Source organism: Phoca vitulina, unplaced genomic scaffold (genome assembly GCF_004348235.1).
Source record: "Phoca vitulina isolate PV1807 unplaced genomic scaffold, GSC_HSeal_1.0 scaffold17, whole genome shotgun sequence".
Classification (NCBI taxonomy): Eukaryota; Metazoa; Chordata; class Mammalia; order Carnivora; family Phocidae; genus Phoca; species Phoca vitulina.
In genome coordinates, this window is record NW_022589720.1 from 7895850 (window position 1) to 7920237 (window position 24388).

Consider the following 24388-nt stretch of genomic DNA (forward strand, 5'->3'; position numbering starts at 1 on the left):
CAATGGGTTTGCCCTGAAACATGATAGCACTCAGGTGTCCCAGAGTCTGACTCACCACTGTGCGTGGTCACACCAGCTCAGCACAATCACACCGGCTCAGCATGGTCACACCCACAAAGCAGCATGATCACACCCCTCAGCATGGTCACAACCACTCAGCATGGTCACACCAGCTCAGCACAATCACACCCCCTCAGCATGGTCACAACCGCTCATCATGGTCACACCAGCTCAGCACAATCACACCCGCTCAGCATGGTCACACCCACAAAGCAGCATGATCACACCCCCTCATGGTCACACCAGCTCAGCACAATCACACCCCCTCAGCATGGTCACACCCACAAAGCAGCACGATCACACCCCCTCAGCATGGTCACACCCACAAAGCAGCACGATCACACCCCCTCAGCATGGTCACAACCACTCATCATGGTCACAACCACTCATCATGGTCACACCAGCTCAGCACAATCACACCGGCTCAGCACAATCACACCCCCTCAGCATGGTCACACCGGCTCAGCATGGTCACAACCGCTCATCACGGTCACACCAGCTCAGCATATTTCAGTCCCATGTCATCACTGACCAGTGCTCTCCTGTATGTGCTTTCTAAAGTGCCATCTCATATGTGAACCAAAGCTAATCTTCTACCTGTACATGTGAACTTTAAAGAATTATCGTTTCATTGAAAAGTTATATATGGTAAAAAAAAAAAAAAAAAAAATGCAAAAAAAATTTTAAAATCTATAATCAAAGGGGTCTTGCCCTCACCTCACATCCCAAGCCCCACCACCCTCCCCAGAGGCAAAAGCTATTACCAGTTTCTCGTACACTCACAGATGATTTCCGGCAGGGGATGTGTGGGAGAGTCGGGGAAGGGGGGCGCACGCGTGTGTAAGCCTGTGAATGCCCTTTTTACACAAATGGAGGCCAATCTCAGTCTCCTCCCCTCGTTTACACCTGACAGCACGCTGCTCTCCTACAGCACCTGTTACTGTCACACCAAGTAACTCCCATTCCACAGCTGCATCGGGAACGAAGTCAGGATCACCTGAAAGCTCCGCTGGTTTCTACGAGGTTCTTTCTGCAAGGGGAGCTTAGCTTTGAATTATGAGAACCGGAAACTTCCGCAGGAAGAGAAGTGACCCTCAACACAGAAGCCTGTCAGCTGGATTTTTAGAAAATGTACGGGTGCCCGCCCCTCCCCGGAGAGGGGCACCCCAGCCTTGCAGTCCTGGGCTTGCGGCAGGGGACAAGCCCTCCGGGGCTCATCCGCACTGTGTTGTTTCCGCAAACCAGCATTCCCACGCTGTTTTTTTTTAAATTATTACCCCCACAGGCAGCCTCCAGCACACTGAGCTGCCTGCCAAGTTCTCTCCCCAGATACCAACGACTGTTGCTGTTAATGCCCGGATCTCAAGGTTGCAACCATCCTGAGTGGTCTCCCATTACCCCGGCTTTTTCCATAAGACCGGCTGGGTTCAATGCACATTCCTGCAGAATTCCAACCTCCGCTGGAAACCACACAGGCGTCCGGACGTGTCACTCTGCCACAGCCTTTCCTCCGGCTGCTCCGTACGGATACACCCACGTGCACTCAACCAGTCTCAGCTCACACACGCTTAGGCTGTGTCCAATTATGTGCTTACAAAAACGAGGCTGTCGTTACCTTGCTAAGATGTTCTTATGGACTGATCTGTGTTCCCCCCGCCCCGCCCAAAACTCATGTATTAAAGGTCTACTCAGTATTCAGAATGGGACTGCATGTGGAAATAGGGCCTTTAAAGAGGGGATGAAGCTAAAATGAGGCTGTTGGGGTGGGTCCTGATCCAACAGGGCTGGTGTCCTTGTAAGGGGAAGAGCCATCAGGGAAGCTGGTGAGGACACAGCGAGCAGAGAAGGCGGCCACCTGCAAGCTAGGGAGAAACCAATCCTGATGGGGCACCTGGGTGGCTCCGTCGGTTAAGCATCTGCCTTCGGCTCAGGTCATGATTCCGGGGTCCTGGGATCGAGCCCCGCACCGGGCTCCCTGCTCAGCAAGGAGCCTGCTTCTCCCTCTCCCTCTGCTGCTCCCCCTGCTTGTGTTCTCTCTCTCGCTGTCAAATAAATAAATGGAATCTTTAAAAAAAAAAAAAAGAAAAAGAAACCAATCCTGCCAACACCTTGGTCTTGAACTTCCAGGCTCCAAAACTATGAGGCATTCAGAGCTGCTTTGTTAGGGCAGCCCCAGCGGATGGTGGAGATGTGGGTACTTGCACAAGCTGCTTATTGTCCAACACAGACAGGCCGCAACATGTTTGCAATAACCCACCTTCGGGAGGTGGGCCTACAAAGCAGGTGATAAAGTTCTGCTTAGGAGACATTACTTCCTCTACGTGTTTCTGAGTGGGGGACAGTTCTGAAAAATTGGCTGCTTTATCCTTTTCTCAGGTTTATGCTTCTAACTCAAGGACCACGCTATGCCTCCCAAAAAAAGATTTATTTTGATTCAAAGAGACAGGGGACCCAAGCCTCAGAGTTATTCAAATGTTGCTAACATCTAAGCTACTGGGTAGACGGGATGGATTTTGGAGAAGCAGACCCTTCCCCACGCTCTGGCTAGGCAGTGACGGGGGGGGGGTGCGAGGGGGCTCACACAGGTGTTAGGTGTTAGTGTCAGACAGGCCTGGGTTCGAATACCAGCTCCACTCTTTGCTAACGAGTACATGGGCCTTAGCAAAGCAATTACTCTCTAAATACCTCGGGTTCCTCCACTGAGAAATACCATACCTACCCTGCGGTTAGTAGGAGAATCTAAAATAATGTATCTAAAAGACCTAGGACAGTCAACACTTGAGAGCTATTCCTCATTACCGTAGTGTCTGGACTATGAATTTCTACTCCTATTTAACATGTTCAGGTCAAGAGAAACTTGCGGGGACCACAGTCTGCCTTTCTGAGCTGTCTCGGATATGCCAGTTGGGTAGTTTGGACTGGGGCCAGGGCAGGTGGAAACTGGGAATCTGACATTTCTCCATTACAAATCCATCTTTTACTCTCACTGAAAGTTCAAATTCATATCATAGCTCTCAACAAAACGCAAATGCCCTTGAAAATGGGAATGTGTATCGTCCCTTCTTTATCCCTTCATCCCCTGGCCTTTTCTTCCACGTGTCCCGGGTGCCCGGGACAGGTCAATGTCAGGGGGCAAGAAGGGACGATCACTAGAAGAGAACTCCAGCTGCCTCCCAAATGTGCTGACTGCTCACCATGTGCACCACCCGTGCCTAATGCCTTGTCGCCGTCACGTTCCCCACGAACAACACTGCCCAGCTATCTCCACAGCAAACCCCGCAAGACCTCGCCCCTCGAGCGTATCCACCAAGTTTGGGACACACGCAGGGTTTTGTGGATTTTCCTGACGTTTGGATTCATTCTCATAAAGGGTAATTTCGTTGCCCAATTTTTCACCCCACAGTATTCCAGAGAAGAAAATTTACTTGATTCCTCCTTTCCATCCTTGCATTAAACTTTGTGATTGATGAGCTGTTGTTTTATCGGTCCTTCTCAGGTAATATTCTCACCATAATATTAAATTAGAAAAAATAAGATCCTATTTCCCTCACCTATAAAAGTTTTATGATTTTTTTGTTCATGTTCAATTCGCATCAGTCCATTGGGTCACAAGCGTGCCAATTCCAATATAAGCATAATGTGTCACTATTACGGGAACACTTCACTCTGCCTGAGAGGATCCCGGATGACTAAAGTTTTCTATTTGAGCGCAGAAACTTTATTGTGTTATTCAGATGGCAGATTTCCTTATTTATATAAATATCCATTTTTCTATGTAAATATATGGCCTGCCCCATCTTTGGGGATAATAAGCTCCTTGTGTTTAATACCCTTCATGACAAGTGCGATTTACACTCGTCATAAAATAACCTATTTCATAAATGGAGTTGTTCAGGGAACACGACACTCAGCTGAATCCTCTGAGGGGGGCTGCGATGTTAGGGACGCGAGGGCTCCGCCGGCCGCAGTCTGGCTCTGCTCCTGCCGGTTCTTGGGCCCTCTGGGGTGGGCGGGGAGAGGCCCATGGCAGGGTCCTACTCCGCAGGACTGTGGTCTGCTCCCTGGGACTGAGCCCTTCAGCCAGAGAGAAACCTGTTACTCTCTCGTCTCTCCCGGGTATCCAAACTCCTCTGTCCTCAACTTCAAGACCTTAACTTCCACTTGGATGTCCCCGATCTTTCTGTTCCCCAATGTATGGAATCTGCAGGACTCATCTCATCTCTTCAGCCTTTGGCTCCGATGCCAGACTCTGGCCCCATCAACTGGAGAAGGGTCAGAGAGCCTGCGTCCTTATAAAGCTGCTCCCTTGAAAGCTGATGGGTGGGACGGTGTCACTTAGAAGGGGATGAGGCACCATTCATGATGTGTTTCTCCCAGCGATTCAAGAACAGTCTCCTGGTTCTCATCAGAACTTGGGGAACACAACTGCAGCCAAGCCCTCGGGGGGTTTAACAGACTCCAACCTTCTCCTCTGGGCGTTACCCCTTCTCGGCTGGAGCTCTGATAAAGCTTACTGTCATCCATCAGCCTCCCTGAGATTTCAAGATGTCGGCTACGCCTGTGTCGTATGGCAGAGGGAAAAGCTGCCCGTGGCCTCCTGTTGGGGGAGGCCAGGCACCGCTGGAGTGGTATGAAATGCCCTCACTGCTAACAGCTGCTTTGATGCCTCCCAGACCCACTGGGTTCTGCTCTCGGGGTTCTGGCGGTCCCGCTAAGGCTGCAGAACTTGTGCTCATTCCAGGTCATGTTAAGACGCCACACCTGCTCGTGGATGGATCCCTGTACAACATCTCCACCATGTGGCTGTCCGGCCCTCTGCAGCGGCATGTCCAGTGACAACAAAGTCCCTAAGTCCAGGGGCAACGCATTCTAACTTCAAACGACTTTATTAAAACCCTACTTCAGACTGAGCTTTAGCACCAACGCCAAGAGCCAAGTTTACGCCTCTGAGCCGGTTAGAACAGGTCTAATTGCAGGTAAGCAACCGAGCATAGTAAGACTCCGTGCTCCTGGGTCTGGTTGGGACCGAGCGAGTCGACCCCATCTCCCTGCGGTTAAGAATGAAAACAGTCAGTACACAGTGCCTCCTCCCTGAAGATGAGAACGGGGTGTTTCTGTGCACGGAAACTCCTGGGTCACAGTCATCATGCTCATCATCACTTTCCCTTTCTTCTTCTGCTTGGCAAGCCTTCAAACATTGGGAAACGCCTGTCCTCTTTCCTCTACGCCTCCTCTCATCCTGGGGAAACAACTGTGCCTCGTAGGACAGGCTCTCGAGACCCTTTACCATCTAGAATTCACGTCTGCTTGTCAACGCAGCAGCTCCTGTCCCTCTAGCTCTAGCTGTTTTTGTACCACCCGTGTTGGTTTAGGGACACACTGTGCTGAAAGCGTCCTCCGTGTGAGCCGGGAGGCACAGAAGAGATCCCTCCCAGAGAAGCCTCCCCCTGTGATGGTGCCAACCACAGCCCCCGATGGTCAAGCAGACAGGGGGCCCAGGGGAACTTCAGGAGCCCACCCAGCCACCCAGCCCTGACCGTTATGTCAGGGAGATGGTTTCCCGCTCTCCCCAGCTGGCACTGGGGAGAATCCTCTGGAAGCTTGGCTCCCTGCAACTTCCGTGCCTCGTGCGGGCCCAGGAAATGATGACTACAGCAGGGACAAGTCTGGATAGCGCCGGGTGCAGACCGTCTAGTTACCAGCTCGGACTGCGGTCACCGAACACCACAGCCCGGGGCCCACAAGACAAGCATCTGTTCCGCTCAGCTATGGGGCTAAGAAGCCTCAGATCCCAGCTGCAGCACCCTGGGTGTCCGGTGAGAAGCCCCTTCCTGGGTCACAGCTGGCTGTCTTCCCACTCACATGCGGAGGACGGGGCTCTCGGAGGTCGCCTTGTAAGGGCACTAATCCCCTTCAGGAGGGCTCCAGCCTCAGGACCTAAGCACCTCTCCAAGGCCCAGCCTCCTCGTATGAGCACACAGAGGGTCAGGATTTCAACCTAAGGACACAAACGTGCAGTCCACGTCATGGCTTCTCCCCTTGGCAGCCCCATCTGCCAAGAGAGCAGTCTGAGTGTTTTCTTCCCTTCCTTTTATTAATTCCTTTCTAATCCTGGGAAGAATCATCTTTCCCCTGACAAAACTCCCTGGGTGCAGGGATGTGGCTGAGGCTCCGCTGTTACTCGGCTCTGCCCGTGTCCCCAAGAACAGGACACGCACCTGGGAGGACTCCTGCCGCTGGTGAAGGCTGGGTCCACATTCAGAGCCCTCTTGACTTGTTGGTACAATTGCCCAAACGCCACTCTGGGAGGGAGTGGGGCCTCCGCCCGTGGGAGCTCTCCGTCCCTCTTGAATACTCCAGACGTGCTTCTGACCTTGCCAGCGAGTGCCTTGTCCTGCAGCGCCTTCCAGACAGGGGGCACGGGCTCAGGGGCACCTGCATTCCACACTGCCAGGCTCCCTCCCCCCACTTGAGCCTCACACCCTCCTGCCTCGGCCAGGCCACCACAGGGCACATCCCACACCCGTGGGAGAGCAACAATGTGGGTTTGTCACCTCACGTAAGATGTCCTGAAGTTGGAGGCTCTGGGTCAGTTCAGCAACTCCGTGGTCTCGTCAAACACCTGGACTCTTGTCCATCTTTCTGCTCCACCAGCCTCCTGGCCCCCATCTTCACTTTGCCCCTGGTGGCTGCAAAACGGCCACAAGGACGGCAGGTGTTCCTCGTCCAAAGACAGGAAGGATGCTCCCTCCTCAAGCACCTCCTTCTGTTCACAACAAAATCTTTCCCAAAGCTCCCAGCAGATGGCCCTGCAAACTTCAGAGGCCTAGTATCCAGCCGCGAGGTGGAAACGTCAGGAATCCTGCATTTTTTCTGTTCTGTTTGGCTGTGGCTTGTCACCGTGTACCCCATCTCTCAGCAACGGTGAACACGGTGTGTCTGAAAGAGTCTCCGTTCTTAAATCTTTTAAACTTGGTTTCACAGCCTCTTGGTGGAGCTAAGCATTTCAGGGAGTTTGAATGCCAGGATCGGCAGAGGGTCCCACGACGCCCCCCTGGGACACCGGGGGAGGGCAGGGGTTGCAACCCTGGGGCCAACCTCTCAGAGAAAGATGCATGCAGATGGGAATGTGCTGGTCATTGAGCCGAATGTCGACGGAACCTCCAGGTCTGGTCACAACAGCTCCTGTTCGGCTATGTCACCACTAAGCTCTATTTCTATTCTTGTTTGTTTGTTTGAACTTTAAATTTTATCGAGTTAGTACTTATCCCTGATTTCAATCCGGCAGACACTTTTGAATCCTACTTTTGACATCAAAAGTAGTAGCTCTCACTCCTTGCCTTGTGTCGTGTGCAAACTTAATCAATATCCTCAATCCAGTAACTGATCATTGAAACCAGCCAGTCCGAGAAGCCACGATAACCTCTAGGAGAATATTCTCACAGGTCACTTACGGGATACTTGAAGGCAGAACTGAAAAAATCAGTTAAAGATCTTACAGACTTCATGAATCTCACCACCTCTGTGAAATGGTCTATTTTATTCTGAGGTTGCAGGACCAGGCATCATCTAATTCTTGGGAAGCTGAAGGAGAAACCCAACAACAGCAAGTTACATATGCCTTTCCAGATAGCCCGATGCCTCCGGAAGTCTGCCAGGAGCGTCTAGAAACTTACTGAATGCATCCTTACTGAACACAAAACCCTGCCCCTACCATCACACCTGCCCGGCAGGGAGCTATGACAGGTCCCTGTCCGAGTCACAGGGCTGGCGGGAGTGACGGAGGGGCAGGCAGCAAACTACACACATCGGAGAGAATTCATTCCTAAGAAACCGGGGGCCACTGGGAAGGGATGGACAGTAGCAGCCAAAAACCTAACAAATGCCCAAGACTGTCACATTGTTGTCTTCTTTCAGAGAACGTCACACACACTAACATTCACTCTCGTATTTGTCTGTCTCGTTCTTCTAGAATATACATGCCATAAGATGAGAGGCCTTGCAGGTCTACTCACCATTGAGTCGGAAAAGCTTATTACACAGTAGATACTCGGTAAGTATCTGCTGAAGGAATGAATGAGTCTCCAGGTTGCTGCTCATTTAAATGACAATTAAGCTGATCATAGTTTTAGGATTTCAGTTAAAAATGCAAACCATCTCATCTTAACAAACCTCTGTGAAGACGGTTTGGTATTTAGGTTACAGGTGTGTATGTTTGGGAGCTCGCTTCTTTCCTATGATGCATACGGATTATTCGAGGCACCATTTAATACTAATTTCAGATACATGAAGCTTGTCTACTCACATTCAAAGGTTTTCCTTGTCTTTATCTAAATCAGTCAAGTTTCCTCTCGTAAATGAGAAATATTACATAAATGGCAGCTTTCATAAAGTCAAGAAGCGACTAGCAGAAATAATCCGTAACTTTCTTTAGTATCTAAAATAATAAATACCACTTACAGACCGAAGACTCTGTGTCATGAGTTTACCCAAAAAAGTCCCCTGTTCAGTGTATCATTATCCCAGCGGGTCCTCGGGGTAGCTGGGAAAGCAAGGCTCCACGGGGGGCAAGCCACTGGTCCGGGCCTCCTGCTGGGGCCAGGCAGGGATCTGCCGTCAGGGCTGGCTGAATCCCACGCGCAGGACGGCTTATCTTACTACTATGTTACTGCCAACTAGTCCTCTATCGTGCAGCTTCCCTGAGCACATTTCCTCAAACCTGAGATCCCATCAATGCTGGCTGATGTGCAACGATATCATGACGTACAACACAAAACACCCCTGATCACAGACACAAAACACCACTGACTGGAAGGTTCATCACCATTTCAGAAATGTTCAAACGTGCGTCTATGCACACACATTTACACACACATACACATCTCAGATTCAATAAAATACAGTAATCCACTAGCCTTGGAACAAATGATTCCTAACAAATGTTATAAAATATGAGGGCCCACATCCTTCAGAAAATTAGTTTTACCATCAAGTACAGAAAAGAAAGACAAAAATCCATAAATCTTAAGTATGAATGAAGTTAGAGCAAATTACAAATATTTGTTAAGACATACCCTCTTTAAAAAGTGTGTTTTTTTCCATCTCTGGCATTAAATCATATTTTTTATAACGTCAGGAGCTGTTCACATCTTCCTGCACATCAAAATGACTATCACTCATTCATATTTTCATACGTCTGAGCGCATGGAAGGACAGTAAGACCACTTTTTTGAATACAGCATGAAAAGGGACTTTAAATCTACCTGCTGTTCTTGACTCCTGTTTGTTTCCCAGAAGTTAAGGAAAGTAATAGTACTTTTTCATTCCATACCGAAGAAAAATATACTCTTTGCTGAAGACACAGCTGAAGTCTCTGTAAAATCAAAGCCCACCAACACCTGGGAAACCGCGCTCAATAAAGTCTACATTTGAATGATCGGCTGGAAGCGCACGGGTCTTCGGGGCCCCTTGCCTCTCACAGTGCTCATGTCGTAGGTCCACACAGTGTCCACCCCCTCCCCAGTGACGTGGTCTGGGGTCCAGCGAGGGAAAGGGAACCGACAGGCAATGACTCTGGCATCATCCTTCAGTTCGAGCGTGAGTTTCTCCTCCAACTGCGGCATCTGTGCAGAACAACAGCCATTATTTCAGTAAGCAGTGAGTCGGAGGAAAAGATGCCCAAACGTTCTTTTGGAGCTGAGTGCCTGAAAATACCTGTGCAAAAATTTGGAACCATAGGGATGCCTGGGTGGCTCAGGCAGTGAAGAGTCTGCCTTAGGCTCCAGTCATGATCTCGGGGTCCTGGGATCGAGTCCTGCATCAGGCTCCCTGCTCAGTGGGGAGTCTGCTTCTCCCTCACCCTCTGCCTCTGCCCCCGCTCGTGCCCTCTCTTTCTCTCAGTCTCTCTCTCTTTCAAATAAATAAAATCTTTAAAAAAAAAAAAATCAGTAACTGTAAATAACATCCCTTTGGAGCATAAATACATTATCAAATGATCCATTAAAACACGGAAGTGACATTAACAACAGGGGCATCTGTGTGGCTCAGTTAAGTGTCCAACTTTTTTTTTTAAAGGTTTTATTTGGGGCGCCTGGGTGGCTCAGTTGGTTGAGCGACTGCCTTCGGCTCAGGTCATGATCCTGGAGACCCAGGATCGAGTCCCGCATCGGGCTCCCTGCTCAGCAGGGAGTCTGCTTCTCCCTCTGACCCTCCCCCCTCTCATGTGCTCTCTCTCTCTCAAATAAATAAATAAAATCTTTAAAAAAAATAAATAAAGGTTTTATTTATTTGAGAGAGAGAAAGACGGAGATAGCAACAATAGCGAGATAGAGCACAAGTGGGGAGGAGGAGGAGGAGAAGCAGGCTCCCCATTGAGCAGGGAACCCAACACAGGACTCGATCCCAGGACCCCAGGATCATGACCCGAGCCAAAAGCAGACACTCAACTGCCTGAGCCACCCAGGCACCCAGTGTCCAACTCTTGATTTTGGCTCAGGTCATGATCCCAGGGTCATAAGACTGAGCCCCACCCTCAGCGGGGAGTCTGCTTCAGATTCTCTCTCTCCCTCTGCCCCTCCCCCCAAAAAATAAAATAAAATACTCTTATTTAAAAAGAAACAAATAAATAAAATGAGAAGCAGCTTTAAATTATCTGCCCACCTAACATTTTAATCTACCTCGTCTCAACTATTTAACACACTTTCCCACATTTTAACATCTCAGAAATCAAGATACATCTTACAGTTGACACAGTCTTAGAATTATAGTTGGCCATATTTTTTTCTCAGTAGCCATGGTACATCCTAAAACTACTAGCATCTAGATTCGGTGAAATATGGTACTACTAAATTAGACCATGAAAAACTATACTCATTCTACTAACTTGAAATATAATGAAATATTTCATAATTCTTCAAAATTTATAATGCACGGACAACTTCTTCATAGTCAACATAACTTATACAAAGTAAAATCCTCTTATTGATCACTTTTGTATCCTTTTCTTACCAATCTACCTGCTATTGACACTGTAATTATATCAGCAAATTAACAACCGCTTAAAAATTGATCTTCCGATCCTACCATCTTTACCTCCTAAAACTATTTTTTCCACTTCTTAATTTTTTTCAAAGAATTTCAAAGTTATAGAAAAGTCACAAGAATAGAACAAGGGATTCCTGTCTTCCTTCACCCGGGTTCACCAATTTTTAATTGTTGATCGTGTTTGCTTTATCTCATTTGCCCTCTTCCTCTATAAATATTTTTCCTAAACCATTTGAGAATACACGCCCCTTTATTCCTCGATACTAAGACACAGCCCCAGCTCAGTCATCAAATTCAGGAAATTTAAGATTGTATTCCAATAATAATGCCCATAGCCTTCCAATTTCACCAAATGTCCCAATAACGTCCTTTGTGACACTTTCCTCATGAGGTCATGCTGCATTTAGCTATCATGGTTCCTTAGTCTACTTTCATCTGGAACGGTTCCTCCATCTTCCTCTGTCTCTGTTGACACCATCTTTAGGAAGACGGGCCAGTTATTCACCAGTGGTCCTCAACTTGGGTTCTCCTGACGTCTGCTCATGACAACTCGGCACGTGCATCTTGGGCAATGCCCCACAAGTGGGGCTGTGAGCTTCTCAGGGCCCCACTGTCGGGTGCCCACGGGGACCTTCTGCTTTGAGAGTGATGGTCACCACCCGGCTAGGGTGATATCTGCTATCTCCACAGTGGGGTTACTAATTTCCCCTTATAATGAATCATTTGTCGGAGGTAGCTTGAGATGATGTAAATATCCTGCTGCTCAACGAACTGTCCCTCACTAGATGTAGCTTTTTTTTTTTTTCATTTGACAGAGAGAGAGACTGCGAGAGAGGGAACACAAGTAGGGGGAGTGGGAGAGAGAGAAGCGGGCTTCCCGCTGAGCAGGAAGCCCAATGCGGGGCTCGATCCCAGGACCCTGGGATCATGACCTGAGCTGAAGGCAGACGCTTAACCAACTAAGCCACCGAGGCGCCCTAGATGTAGCATTCTTGATGATTCTGGCCCGAGTTATTTTTCACGGTACGACTGCAAAGTGGAAATTTGCTAATCCTGTCATTCCTTCTAAACTGACAGTCGGCATTCTAGGGCAAGGAAGAGCTCTCCCTTCTTTCTACCTGTGTACCTATCACTGTAAGTACGGCTCCTAGATTCCTATTCTGTTCAATGGGTTCTAATCCACCATCATCCTTGTTTCTTCTGCTGCTCAGACCATCCCAGTGTGGCCCTGGGGAGCCTCCTCAAGTGGGCCTCTCTCTCCATTGGATGCGCCCTCAACAAATATTCTGAACACTTCCTCATATTTGTGCTCCACAAAATGTCCCAGGCTTTTCTATCGATCCCCCTCCTCAGCCCTCAGATCAGACACCTCTCAGACATTCCTGGCTCCTCTAAATGGGAAATGATATCTCGAAACCAAGATCTGAGCAAAAACTAATCCCTTTAAAACTAACCAAATAAATCAAGACAAACAAATCAATAGTCCTTCTATGAAGACTTTATTCCCGACCTGTATCTTTAAAAAGTGGCTGGTGGAAAGTCCTCCGTGTGACCTCTGGCTAGAGTGAACGAAAACTCTTGATTCTTCATGACAATTAATACCAAGATAACCAAGAATAAATTCCATTAAAGACGGGATATTTCTACTCTTTTAACAGCCAATAAAAGATTTCTTCAAAAAAAAAAAGTTTTGTTCCTCAAAGGAAAAATTAAATAAGCAAAGAATGAGACAATATGTGTTTTTCCAAAATATCAGAGGTTTCTTACAGTAATTTTGTTCATCAAAAGGATCATTGTAAACGTATTCATGTTATCATTATTCTGTTCTCTTTTACGGTTTCTTTTATTTCCCAATGACTGTCATATGCTAAGTCAAGATAAACCCACAAATGAAGGGAGCTATTTCAATGGTAAGAAATTAATTGAGTCAATCACACATAAATATGCAATGAACGTGGGTCTTGATATCACGCACAAAGAGAGGCAGTGATGTGTCATGTCTGTCTAATGGAATTCAAAATTATTCACACAATTAGAGGTTTCAAAGTGACACGAACTCATCATATTCTAATTACATCTTCAAAACTTTAAACGTAAGTTGAAACCAGCTCAAAGATGTAAGACCAAACAGCCATGCCCATGAGCAGCTCTTGATCCATGTGATGGCTCCCTCCTCCCCAAAACACTGGCTTCACTTGGCTTCTAGGGTAACCCCCACCCCCCGCTGGGCATTCCTCCTACCCAACTCCTCCTCTCGAGTCCTTTGCTGGGTGCCCCTCATTTGTCAGAGGCCAAAGCTCAGGCCTTGACCAGCTCTGCCCCCTCCCCGGGGAACCTCAGCCACTCCTGGGCTTAAACTCCTTCTGGGAGCTGATGCCCAATCTCCAGGCCCCTCTCCTTCCTGAGCCCCAGACCCCCTCTACCCACCACTGCCAACCTCACACCTCCACATACATCTCAGGCTTCCTGATCCTCCTCCTCCAGCTCCTCTGTCCGCACCTTTCCCAGCTCAGTAACAACAACTGCGAACTTCCAGTTGCTCTCACCAAAATCCTTGAGGAATGGTTCCTCTTTCTTGCCCGCCCCACACTGGCTATGCCAACGCATCCTGTCGCTTGCATCTTCTCGACGCGTGCAGAACGTGACCGCTTCGAATCAGCTTCCGCACACTGGCACAAGCCTATCACACCAGCTGCCTGCAGGAGCTCCTAATCCGTCTCCCGGCTTCTACCCACACTCGGTCTCCACACAGCAGCCCGGGGTCCTTCGCAACCCAGGCAGGTCCTTCCCTCCTCTGCTCAAACCCGCCAGGGCTCCTGCATTCCAACAGCACGGCGTCCTTCCCGCCTGGCCCCTAGCCCCCCTCTGACGTCACCTCTCCCTGCTGCTGCTGGAACCTAAGAGGCACAGACCCCCGGGCGCCTCCGCGATGGCTCTGCCCGGCACGTTCCCCATACCTCCACGCGTCCCCTTCCCAGGGACACTGTCTCTGCCCCTCCTTCTCCTGCTTTACTCCGCCCCACAGCACTTACCCCCTCCTGTTGGACAACATTTTTTTAGGATTTTTTTTTTTTTTAAATAAGCTTTATGCCCAATGTAGAGCTTGAACTTACAACCCTGAGATCAAGAGTCGCGTGCTCTGCTGACTGAGCCAGCCTGGAGCCCTTTATATAGGGACGTCATTTAATATCTGCTCTCCCCACTAGCATGTAGGCACCTCGGGGCAGGGGTGTTCCTCTTTTTCATTCACTAAAGTATCCCAAGTGATTAGAACGCAGTCTCGCACTTTGTGGCACCAAATAAATACCTGTCGAATGAAGGAACGAAGGACACATGATCCCATCATGAATCATTTATCTTTATCAGAATGACGGTAATATTTACGTTCATCAATTCACAACATGATTCATAACTAAAATTAATCTTTGAAGTTATAAAATTTAATAGCCCACCAGGAAGTGTCCTTACTGGGTACATTTCATTCATTTCACAAGTATTTCCGGAGTCATTACTTTGTGCTGGTGCTGCCGAGCTGACGGAAAGCTCACTCTTGAACATACATTACAGGGCACACAGCAAACCTGCCGAGGCCACCACGTAAGGAAATGTGCGATGACTCACTCCGGAGAAGGAACAGGCACCAGCGGATAGAAAACGGGAGCACTGGGGTTTGTCTCACCGAGCAATCAGGGACGACTTCCTGGAGGAAAGGACACCAGACCTGTGAGTGGTCAGGAGGTGTTCACCAACTAGGCCCAGAGCTGGGGGGACTGAAGCCAGAGGGAAGAACACAGTTCACACTGTGGATGCAGGGGCCGAGAGAAGGACAGAGCACTGATGCACAGAGAGCTGAGGGAGGCAGGGGCCACTCCACGCCAGGCCTTGGGCCCGGTGGAGAGGTCGTGCCTTATCTTCACTGCTTTAAAGCAGCAAGACGTCCCATGTGGGTTTTACACAAGGACACGACTGATCTGTTTCACATTTTGAAAAGAGGAGCATGTGCTAGAGTTAAATGTGGGTATTTACCATGCCGGCGCTGGATTTACCAGATCCAGATGAGATTCCTCACCCCTGGTGGGTTAGACACACAAAAGCAAAGAGCTGTTAGGAACCATCGGTGTGCTATCGGGAGCAGGGGGATGATTTACACCAGGCTCCTCCCTCTCCAGTTACCTAAGCCTTCCCCTGGCTCCCGCATGGCCTCTATGTGGCTCACCTGTCACAGGAAACGTGGTGCTACACGGGCTTTGCACAGCCACGTTGCCACGCCGACCAGTACTCAGACAAGGCAAGTGCGTTTCACTGGAAGACGGTCCCATCAGGGCTCCCAGGACTCCGGAGAGCAGAGCTGGCCCCCTGACCCCCCAGGCAGCACTTTCCCTCCCCCTCACCACCTCCACATAGGCAAGGCTCGGTGAGGGTCAAAAGCGGGGCCTTGCACCCACGAAATAGCCCCTGGGGGTCCCGTGAACAAGCCCCCTGCATGGAAAACTGCCCGCTGGCTGAATCCCTCTCATCCCACAGAATGTGGCTGCTTCGTGTTTTCAGCCGCTCCCCTTTCTCTTGGGAACAGTGAGATGCCACAAGTTCTTAAAGTTTCTCTGCATACAGGAAAATGGACAATAACTGCAAAAGCATTCATCAAAAAAACAGGACTCTTATTTCCTGAGTGAACAGCTCCAAAAACTGACGATGCTCAAACATGGTAAGATGCACAAGGAGTTGGAGCCCACAGGTCACTGCTGCCCCTCCCCCCACCCCCGGGATGGAGCTGCTGCGGCCTCGTAAGCCCACACCTCAGGCCACCACCGGCCAGCCTCTCAGGATGGCATGGAAACCGCAATAAACATCAACTTTCCCTTTTTATAAAGCATGGAATTCAAATCAAATCTATTTGCTCCAAAATGCTGCCCAAACATCATCAGGAGTGGACAACGGTCAAAGTCCATAGCAGTGCTAGGACCCCAAACAGTTTGTTTTCAATGACTATGGATCACGCCCCTTTTCGTTTCTATAGCAAAAGGGTGAACACCCACGTTTCATCTTAATTTTAGGCTTACTGAAAATTCCAAACATACAGAATCCTGCTACTTTGGAGAATATGTAACAACAGCACTTCTAAATCGACAAAAAAAAAAAAGTGCCATTGTACTGAAGTTCCTAGTAGTAAGAATAAATTTCTCAAGCACTGAGCCGTCTTACACAAAAAGGTGTGACTAAGAAAACAAAACAACAAAAAAGTAAATTTCCCTTTTTTGTATATTATAAACCATACATATCAGTTATATAGCAGCATTTCAGCAAACATCCAATTTTGCCACGATTATTACGGCTACAATTACAGAGCCTGAAAAGTCAAAAGGGATTTCTCTCTATGGTCTGTAAACCAACAATTACAATAAAAGCATCCCATCCTCGTCATCTTTCCAAAGGCTAAATTTGGAACCATTTACAGCATGATGCCACGGTGTTTTCACTTTTTAAAGTATGTAATCTAAGTTCGATACAAATCAGTCAGCTGAGGTCAACTGCAACTAGTCGACGCTCGCCCGCCCTGAAAATTGCCTTACTGCAAAACCGGAGGAACGATCAATTCGAAGGGAACATGCCATTAACTCTCCCAAGTGACTTCAGCTGGCTGTTAAGTGAGCAACCGCAAAACTCTCCAACTACATTAGACACCGGGAGCTCATAAAGTAGTTTCCAGATTGGAGTTTTTAGGGCTCAGGTAGATCATTGAGAATTTTATCTGCAGCGAAAGTTTTAACGACATGACTGAATCTTTTATGATTAAACTTTTAAGGCCCCGAGGTAGTGTGTCAAGCCAGTGCAGTGAAATCCGATGTCCCCCATCCCCAACTCTCTGGGGGGGCTGCTGTTGGGCACATGGGAGGGTGGCCACACGGAGGTGGCCTGTTACAGCTGGAGGGTCTACACAAGACCTAAAGCCAACCAACGAGGGGGAGGAGGACGCGAACTCACCATCTGAGGCACGCCGAAAATAATGATGTTTGAGTACTGCGAAAAAGTAACCTAGGGGAGAGGGGGAACGATGCACAGATTAGTTTTAAAAGGCCAAACATCAAGCTTAACTTTCGTTTCAAAGGGTGCAGCAATGTCCCATTTCGTCAAATAGTAGGTTTTCACAAAGAGTGACTCCCTTTAAGACCTCACGAGAGGAAGCCATGTTTATGCTTCTGTTAATTCAATCCACTGCAGTTGTCCAAACACCTCCCCTAAGTCACTCCTGTCACCCTCAGGGATGCTCCCAGAAGGGCCCACCCAGGGGTCATCTGTCGGAAACGCCAGTGACTCATCCAGTGACCAGCTGGTGGCTGCGCCGGGTGCTCTGGGCCATCTGTGCCCTGATCCACACTCTCTACTCTTCTCCACCATATGCCAAACTAACTCAGCAAGAACGTGTGACATCGGACAAGCACCTGTCTTTTATGTTGAGCCATCCTTAAAATTCTAGTCCCCCTCCTCTTCTCTAAAATACTAAGTAAAAAATGGAATAAAATGATCTTGAGTTGAAAAACTGGGGGGAAAAGTGCTTTGCCAGTCAAAATTCTTATTGCCCAATAAAAGTCTTATTTACTCTATAGAAAGATCGTTTATGTATATACGGTATAAAAAACAATGCAAGCAAAACTCAAGTGAATTTTTGTAAGCTACTGATGACAACATTACAATGGGAAATTCTTATTTAAGAAAAAGCATTTTATGGCGCATTCCTAAAGCAAAATTACAGGACTTTTTTTTAGAGTACAAATAAACTTGGAAGTTATCTTATACGTTATGAAGACCAGAAAGAACCATGACAACATAGTCAGTGGATTCTGTCTTTTGTACTCATCTCTCTCTGTAGACTCACACGTACACATGCAGCCACACAGAAACTTGCACACACAAAGAAAAGTCTACCATTTACCAAGAATGACATTAACAGGGCGCCTGGGTGGCTCAGTTGGTTAAGCGACTGCCTTCGGCTCAGGTCATGATCCTGGAGTCCCTGGATCGAGTCCCGCATCGGGCTCCCTGCTCGGCGGGGAGTCTGCTTCTCCCTCTGACCCTCCCCCCCCTCATGTGCTTGCTCTCTCTCATTCTGTCTCTCTCAAATAAATAAATAAAATAAAAAATCTTTAAAAAAAAAAAAAAGAATGACATTAACAAGTTAATGTCTATACTATAATTTATAAGATTTCCAAATGAGATAAAAAAAAAACCTTCATCATTTTGTAACAAAGAGAAATGAGAACTTTCTTAAATGAGCAAATTCTTGGAATTCACATAACCTATCAGGTCTAGAAACCTTAAGCTTCTACTCTAAGAGCTGATTTGTAAATCTATCAATTTAAAAGGTGTTCACATTTCATTACGCTGAAATATACACTTGTATTTTAACTGTTTTTCTTTTAATACGTTCTTCAGTTTTTAATTATACTAATTACAAATTACAAAGTTTTGGTTGGCATTTCCTAGGAACATTCTCTGCCTTACATACCTTCCACAGATCTGAAACATAGAATTTGGCGGAGCCGTGCACTCCCTCTCGCCAAGCACGGTATCTGGAGTACCAAACCAGCCAGGGGTTTAATTCAACACCAAAGGCTCTGAATCCTGCTTTTGCAGCTGCTATCACCTGCAAAAAGAGACCAGTGTTTACTCAAGGTAAGGAGAAAAACATCGACCTACTGAATGGGAAAAGATCTCTGCAAATGATATCCTATAAGGGATTAGTATCCAAAATATGTAAAGAACTTACACAACTCTACACCAAAAACAACAAATAATCCAATTAAAAATGGGCAGAAGACATGAAGAGACATTTCTCCAAAGAGACATGCAGATGGCCAACCAACACATGGAAAGATGTTTAACATCACTCATCATCAGGGAAATGCAAATCAGAACTACAGTGAGATACCACCTCACACCTGTCAGAATGGCTAAAATCAAAACACAAGAAACAAGTGTTGGTGACGATGTGGAGAAAAAGGAACCCTCGTGCACTACTGGTGGGAATGTGAATTTGGTGCAGCCAATGTGGAAAAGCACGGAGGTTCCCCAAAAAATTAAAAGTAGAATTACCATATGATCCAGTCATTCCACTACTGGGTATCTACCCAAAGAACATGAAAACACTAATTTGAAAAAATATACGTACCTCTATGTTTATTGCAGCATTATTTACAATAGCCAAATCATGGAAGCAGCCTCAGTGTCCACTGATAGATGAATGGATAAAGAAGATGTGGTGTATACACATATATACAGTGGAATATTACTCAGCCATAAAAAAGAATGAAAGCTTGCCATTTGCAACAAATGGATGGATCTAGAATGGTACGATGCTAAGTGAAATAAGTCAAAGAAAGACAAATACCGTATGATTTCACTCATATGTGGAATTTAAGAGACAAAACAAATGAACAAATACAGAGACAAACAAAAAAACCAGACTCTTAAATATAGAGAACAAATTACTGGTCACCAGAGGGGAAGCAGGTGGGGGGACAGGGGAAATAGGTGAAGGGGACTGACAGCACACTTACCATGATAAGCACCGAGTAATGCACACAATTGTTGAATCACTATATTGTACACCTGAAACTAATATAACGCTGTATGTCAACTATACTGGATTTTAAAAAATAAACTTATAATTTTTAAATTAATTTAATTTAAAAAAAAAGAAAAACAGCAACTTAACGTGGTCCAGTGATATGACTACTTCCTATTTATGGTCTATAATCACAAAATGTCCAATCAAAAGGCACTTATTTTGTTGAAAACACCATCTAAAGAGAGATCTCTAAAACTATGTAGCTTGTAGACAAGAGAATGCTGGTTTAAACTCAGTTCGTGTTTTTGTCAGAGATTTCACCTCGAGCATCACAACTGTAAGGTCTGCTTTGGATAGAGCACTTCTGGATTGGCCAACCCCTGGCTCAGCCCGACGAGAAGTTGCTGAAAATTCACTGTCTCTCTCCATCAGTGATGGTAGAGCGGCAGGCAAAATGAATCTGCCACTATGGGAGAATGTTTTGTGAACTAGTTCTAATTTGTGATCAAAATGACCAGTCAACAAGAACCGGCAACTGCTTACACATTTTCTTAGTATTTAAAGACTGTTCACTCAAAGTTGAAAACAGGTAAGAGTAAAATGGAACAAGTCAGAATAAAGTCAATTGTAGAAGGCCACCGGCCTCTGTAAGGTGAGGGCAGTGGGCTGGTCCTGGGGTCTCTGCTCATTCTGTCTTGCCACCACTCCTCAAGGGAGCATCCCTGAGGGAGCTGTCCGCCCACAGTAATTTCTCTTGTTAACTATAGTGTCACCCCCTTAAGAAGAAAAGGAAACCACAAAGATACTACTCAGATGTGTAAAGCATTCAAAACTGGGTTTTAAAACTTCCTCCTGCTTCACAGATATACCTCCTGATTTCCTAAAAACAAACGAGTTATGTTTTAACCTCGTCCTGGCCATTCGGGTCACCATGAGGGTGCAAGGTTCATGACCCAGGGAGTGGTGAAAGGAGTCACGCCCCTGCTGGTCTCCACCCAAATGTTTCCAGAATGTGAGGCTTGACTACTGTTATCCTCACTTTCCGAGTCATCGCTCGTTGGGGGCCTAAGGACGGTGCCACCGTGCCCATGGAGGAACGTGCTGGGGACACCCACTGGCCAGTCAGTGGCCCTGAATCTTTACTTATAGGTTCTCAGCTGGAGTCAGTGAGCTGAGATCACTAGAAGTCTGATCTTTGGATAAGTGAGAGCTGATGCACTGGCTCTTTCAAAAACTCTACATTACCCATAGGAATTATGATGTATGTATAAACACAGATAAGCGTAGAAGCAAACATCTATGTTAAACTCCACGACTCCACGCTTCCTCTAATTATACCACCTCTCCTGGCCCGAGTTTTTTTATTGGAAAATTTCATAATTACCAATTAATTTCTCCTTTTTACCTGGCAAATCTACACAGCCACTTTCACCTTTCAGAAAAAATAAATCTGAGAAAAATAAATTCCAATTCCTTCTGGAGGGTTTGAGAGTTCGGCCAAACACACAAAATAAACCACTACTTTATTATATTGTCAGATTAGCAGGTCTTGGCATAAATCTCCTAAGGTGAAGCTGGGATGGGATAGATAGGTGATGGGTATTAAGGAGGGCACTTGTGATGAGCACTGGGTGTTGTATGGAAGTGATGAATCACTACATTCTACTCCTGAAACCAATATGACACTGTATGTTAACCACCTGGAATTTAAATAAAAACCTGGAACAAAAAAAAAAAGAAAGAAAAGAAAGAAAGAAAAAGAAACGAAGCAGGAATTTTAAAACCTCGAGTTCGAAACCTTCAAGTGTCTTAGCATAACTCACAATACGCCCGTCACCACTGCCAATATCGACCAGGGATCCTCTTCTGCAACGCAACATTTTCACAACATTTTCAATCTGCTTTGTAGTTGCAGGGACAAAAGGCAGACAAATTTTTCGGAGGGCCGGCGTTAGAAACGGTGTGGCCACGGCATACACAGCCACCAGCGTCCCGCCAATAATCCCAGTAAACAGGAACCCCCAACTGCTTTTCTTCAAACTGTTGGCTCCGAGACTTGTAGGTAGAACACATCCTGAGTGACTTTCTTCGAGGACTTCCGGGGGTGCACCTACATGGAAAGCAAGCAGGAAATATGTACATCGCACCAAATCTGAAATCCACGGTAGTTTTTTTTTTTTTTCCTAGAATTCTTATTGACAAACTTGTACTGTTTAAAGAAGGATGATTTAGCTGAACACAATCTAAATTACAAATGTAGGATTCCATGAGTTCTAAATTCCATCAGCTAAAAGTGTTTTAGAGAAAAGGATTCAATTCTAATGGGAGACTGACTAAAATCTTTTCTTTCCAACTACTAATTTTTTTTGGAGTCATCCTTAGAAAACAATTTGGTATTTTATGAATTCAATAAAAATACACATTAATACGATGTTAACCATGAACTCCATATTTTTATGGTTTAGAACAAAGCTTCACAAATAAGTATTAAAATGTCTAATTACTACCCTATTTCAAATAAGATGCAAAGATTCCACATCAAAATTGGTCAGGTATCTACAGTCCAGTTGCACTCATTCAAAGAGACCAAAATCAGGTTTTACCAAAAAAAAAAAAAAAAAAAAAAAGTATGGTATAATGAAAAGATTTTTAAAGAAGATCCAAAAAGAACAAATGATAAAATAATCATTTCAATGCACCAGTATGGAATAAAGCAAACTCCAGTCACTTCAAAACAAAGAAATGAAGGATACCTGAAATATCCTCCTCTTCAGTTTTACCCTTTAAAATCCTCTTAAGAGGATCTCAAGTTCCTGGGACTGAAACTGACTTGAAAATGATTTTGAAACTGATTAGGGAGGAGCCCACCACAGCAAGTAAGAGCAGGACCCAGAGGTGAGGACGTGGACTCTGCACCTGGATAAAGGTATGACCCTTCACCTCTCTGAGCTTTGGTTTTCTCATCTGTAACATGGGGATTACAGGGTCACTGTGCAGACGAAATGAATGGATGCAAGGAACGCGCTTAGAACACTGCTCTGCACACGCTGACCGCATCCACCGCTGGCTACGTGCTGAACCCCACAGGGAACAAGGCTGCCCCCAAGCAGCTCCCAGGCTAGTAGAGCAGATAAGGCCCAAAACACAGGAATCATAGGAAACAGAAGACAGTAAGAGGGGGGAGAACAACAGATTCTTGTCATTTGAAGATGTTAACATCCATGGTTTCAGGAATTAGTAAGCCATTCAAAGGGCCCATTGGATTATTTTCCCAAAGATGCAGTGAGAAATCTTAGAGGGTTAAAGCAACACGCGCTTATTATCATACAGTCGGGGGTCAGATGTCTGAAATGGGTTAGCAGCACTGGGTTCCTTCTGGTAGCCCTAAGGTGGGACGGATTTGCTTGCCTTTTCCAGCATCTAGAAGCAGCCCACACTCCTCAACCCATGGCCCCCCATTACCCAATCTCTGCTTCCATCAGGACGCCTTCTTCAGACTCCCCTGCCTCCCTTTGCTTTATAGGGACCCTTTGTGAGGACATTGGGTCCACTTGGACAAGCCAGAATAATCTCATCTCAAAGCCCTAACATCATCCCATTTATAAATTCTGTTGTGTACCATATTCACAGGTTCCAGATTAGGACATGGGCCGGGGGGGGGGGGGGGGGGGGGTCTGTTACAATTTGTGAGGTACAGATGTGAACCCAGGACACACGAAAAGCTGGTCCTCTGCAGTGGGTCACTGCTCAAGGCCAGCGGCCAACTGCCAGCATCTCACACACACTGGAGCTTTGTTCTTGACAGCTGAGGTCCCCTCAAGTGAATTTTAAAACTGGTTTCCCAGTGGAAAACCCACTCAGAAACAAGAACAACAAGAGTCTACTGCTGGTGCTAGAAATAAGATAAAAGTAAAGATTAGGAAGGTGATGTGTTTGGTAGAAAGCAAGAGTTTTAAATACATTTTCAGTTATGCCTTTCAGCATCATATGGAGGAATTGACATGCTATAGTCAATAGTCATGCATTTTATTGTTTCTTAAAAGGTCAAAGTACCATCTGCCATGCCTCTGCAAAATTATCCTGTGGGTATTCCGATTATACAGTACAGGGGTTAAAAGGATTTGAGTCACAAAGTTCGGGAGTCACAGAACTTAACTAGTGTGTTACATTAGATAAGTTTTGGCCAAGGCTCAGGTTCTCCACCTGTAGAATTCAGAAATAATACTATCCTCATGGGGTTATTGGAACAGTTAAATAAATAATGCGTATAAAGCACTTAGTGCTCTAAATGAGAGAGTAAGTGATGACTGTTAGCTGCTACTGTTAGTCTCAGTACTATGGGTACGGGGGGAGCTCCATAATTTTTAACAGCTTCATATACCATACAATGTGCCCGTTTAACATACATAAACCAAAGATTTTAGTATATTCATAGATATGTGTAACCATCACCACAGTCAATTCTAGACCATTCTCATTACTTCAAGAAGAAACCCCTTAACCTTTAGCTATCACTCCCCACACACACACCCCCCCTTCACACCTTAGCCCTAAGCAGCCACTTACCTACTTTCTGTCTCTACAGTTCCTATTCTGGACTTTCATGGGAGTGGAATCATATAGTATGCGCTCTTTTGTAACTGGCTGCTTTCACTTAGCGTAATGTTTTCAAGATCCGTGGATCAGTACAGTAGACCCTTGAACAACACCGGTTTGAGC

At 46.4% G+C, this 24388-nt stretch overlaps 1 protein-coding gene across 6 annotated transcripts in view; it reads right to left on the reverse strand.

Annotated features, from left to right (window-relative positions):
• Positions 1 to 24388, reverse strand: part of ATPSCKMT (ATP synthase c subunit lysine N-methyltransferase) — a 136213-nt gene that overhangs the window by 110839 nt on the left and 986 nt on the right. For 2 of the 6 annotated variants that reach the window (XR_004300767.1, XM_032415208.1), the window contains exons 2-4: positions 21493 to 21779; positions 18608 to 18745; positions 17086 to 17136 (exon numbers count right to left, since the gene is read on the reverse strand). Coding sequence is in view for 4 of the 6 variants with exons in the window: in XM_032415208.1 (XP_032271099.1) it covers positions 17086 to 17136; positions 18608 to 18745; positions 21493 to 21779 (476 nt within the window). In the remaining 2 variants the exon portion in view is untranslated. Of the gene's footprint in view, positions 1 to 2122; positions 9684 to 17085; positions 17137 to 18607; positions 18746 to 21492; positions 21780 to 24388 lie in introns of those variants that run through there. The other 4 variants (XR_004300766.1, XM_032415206.1, XM_032415209.1 and 1 more) reach the window with 4 other exon arrangements.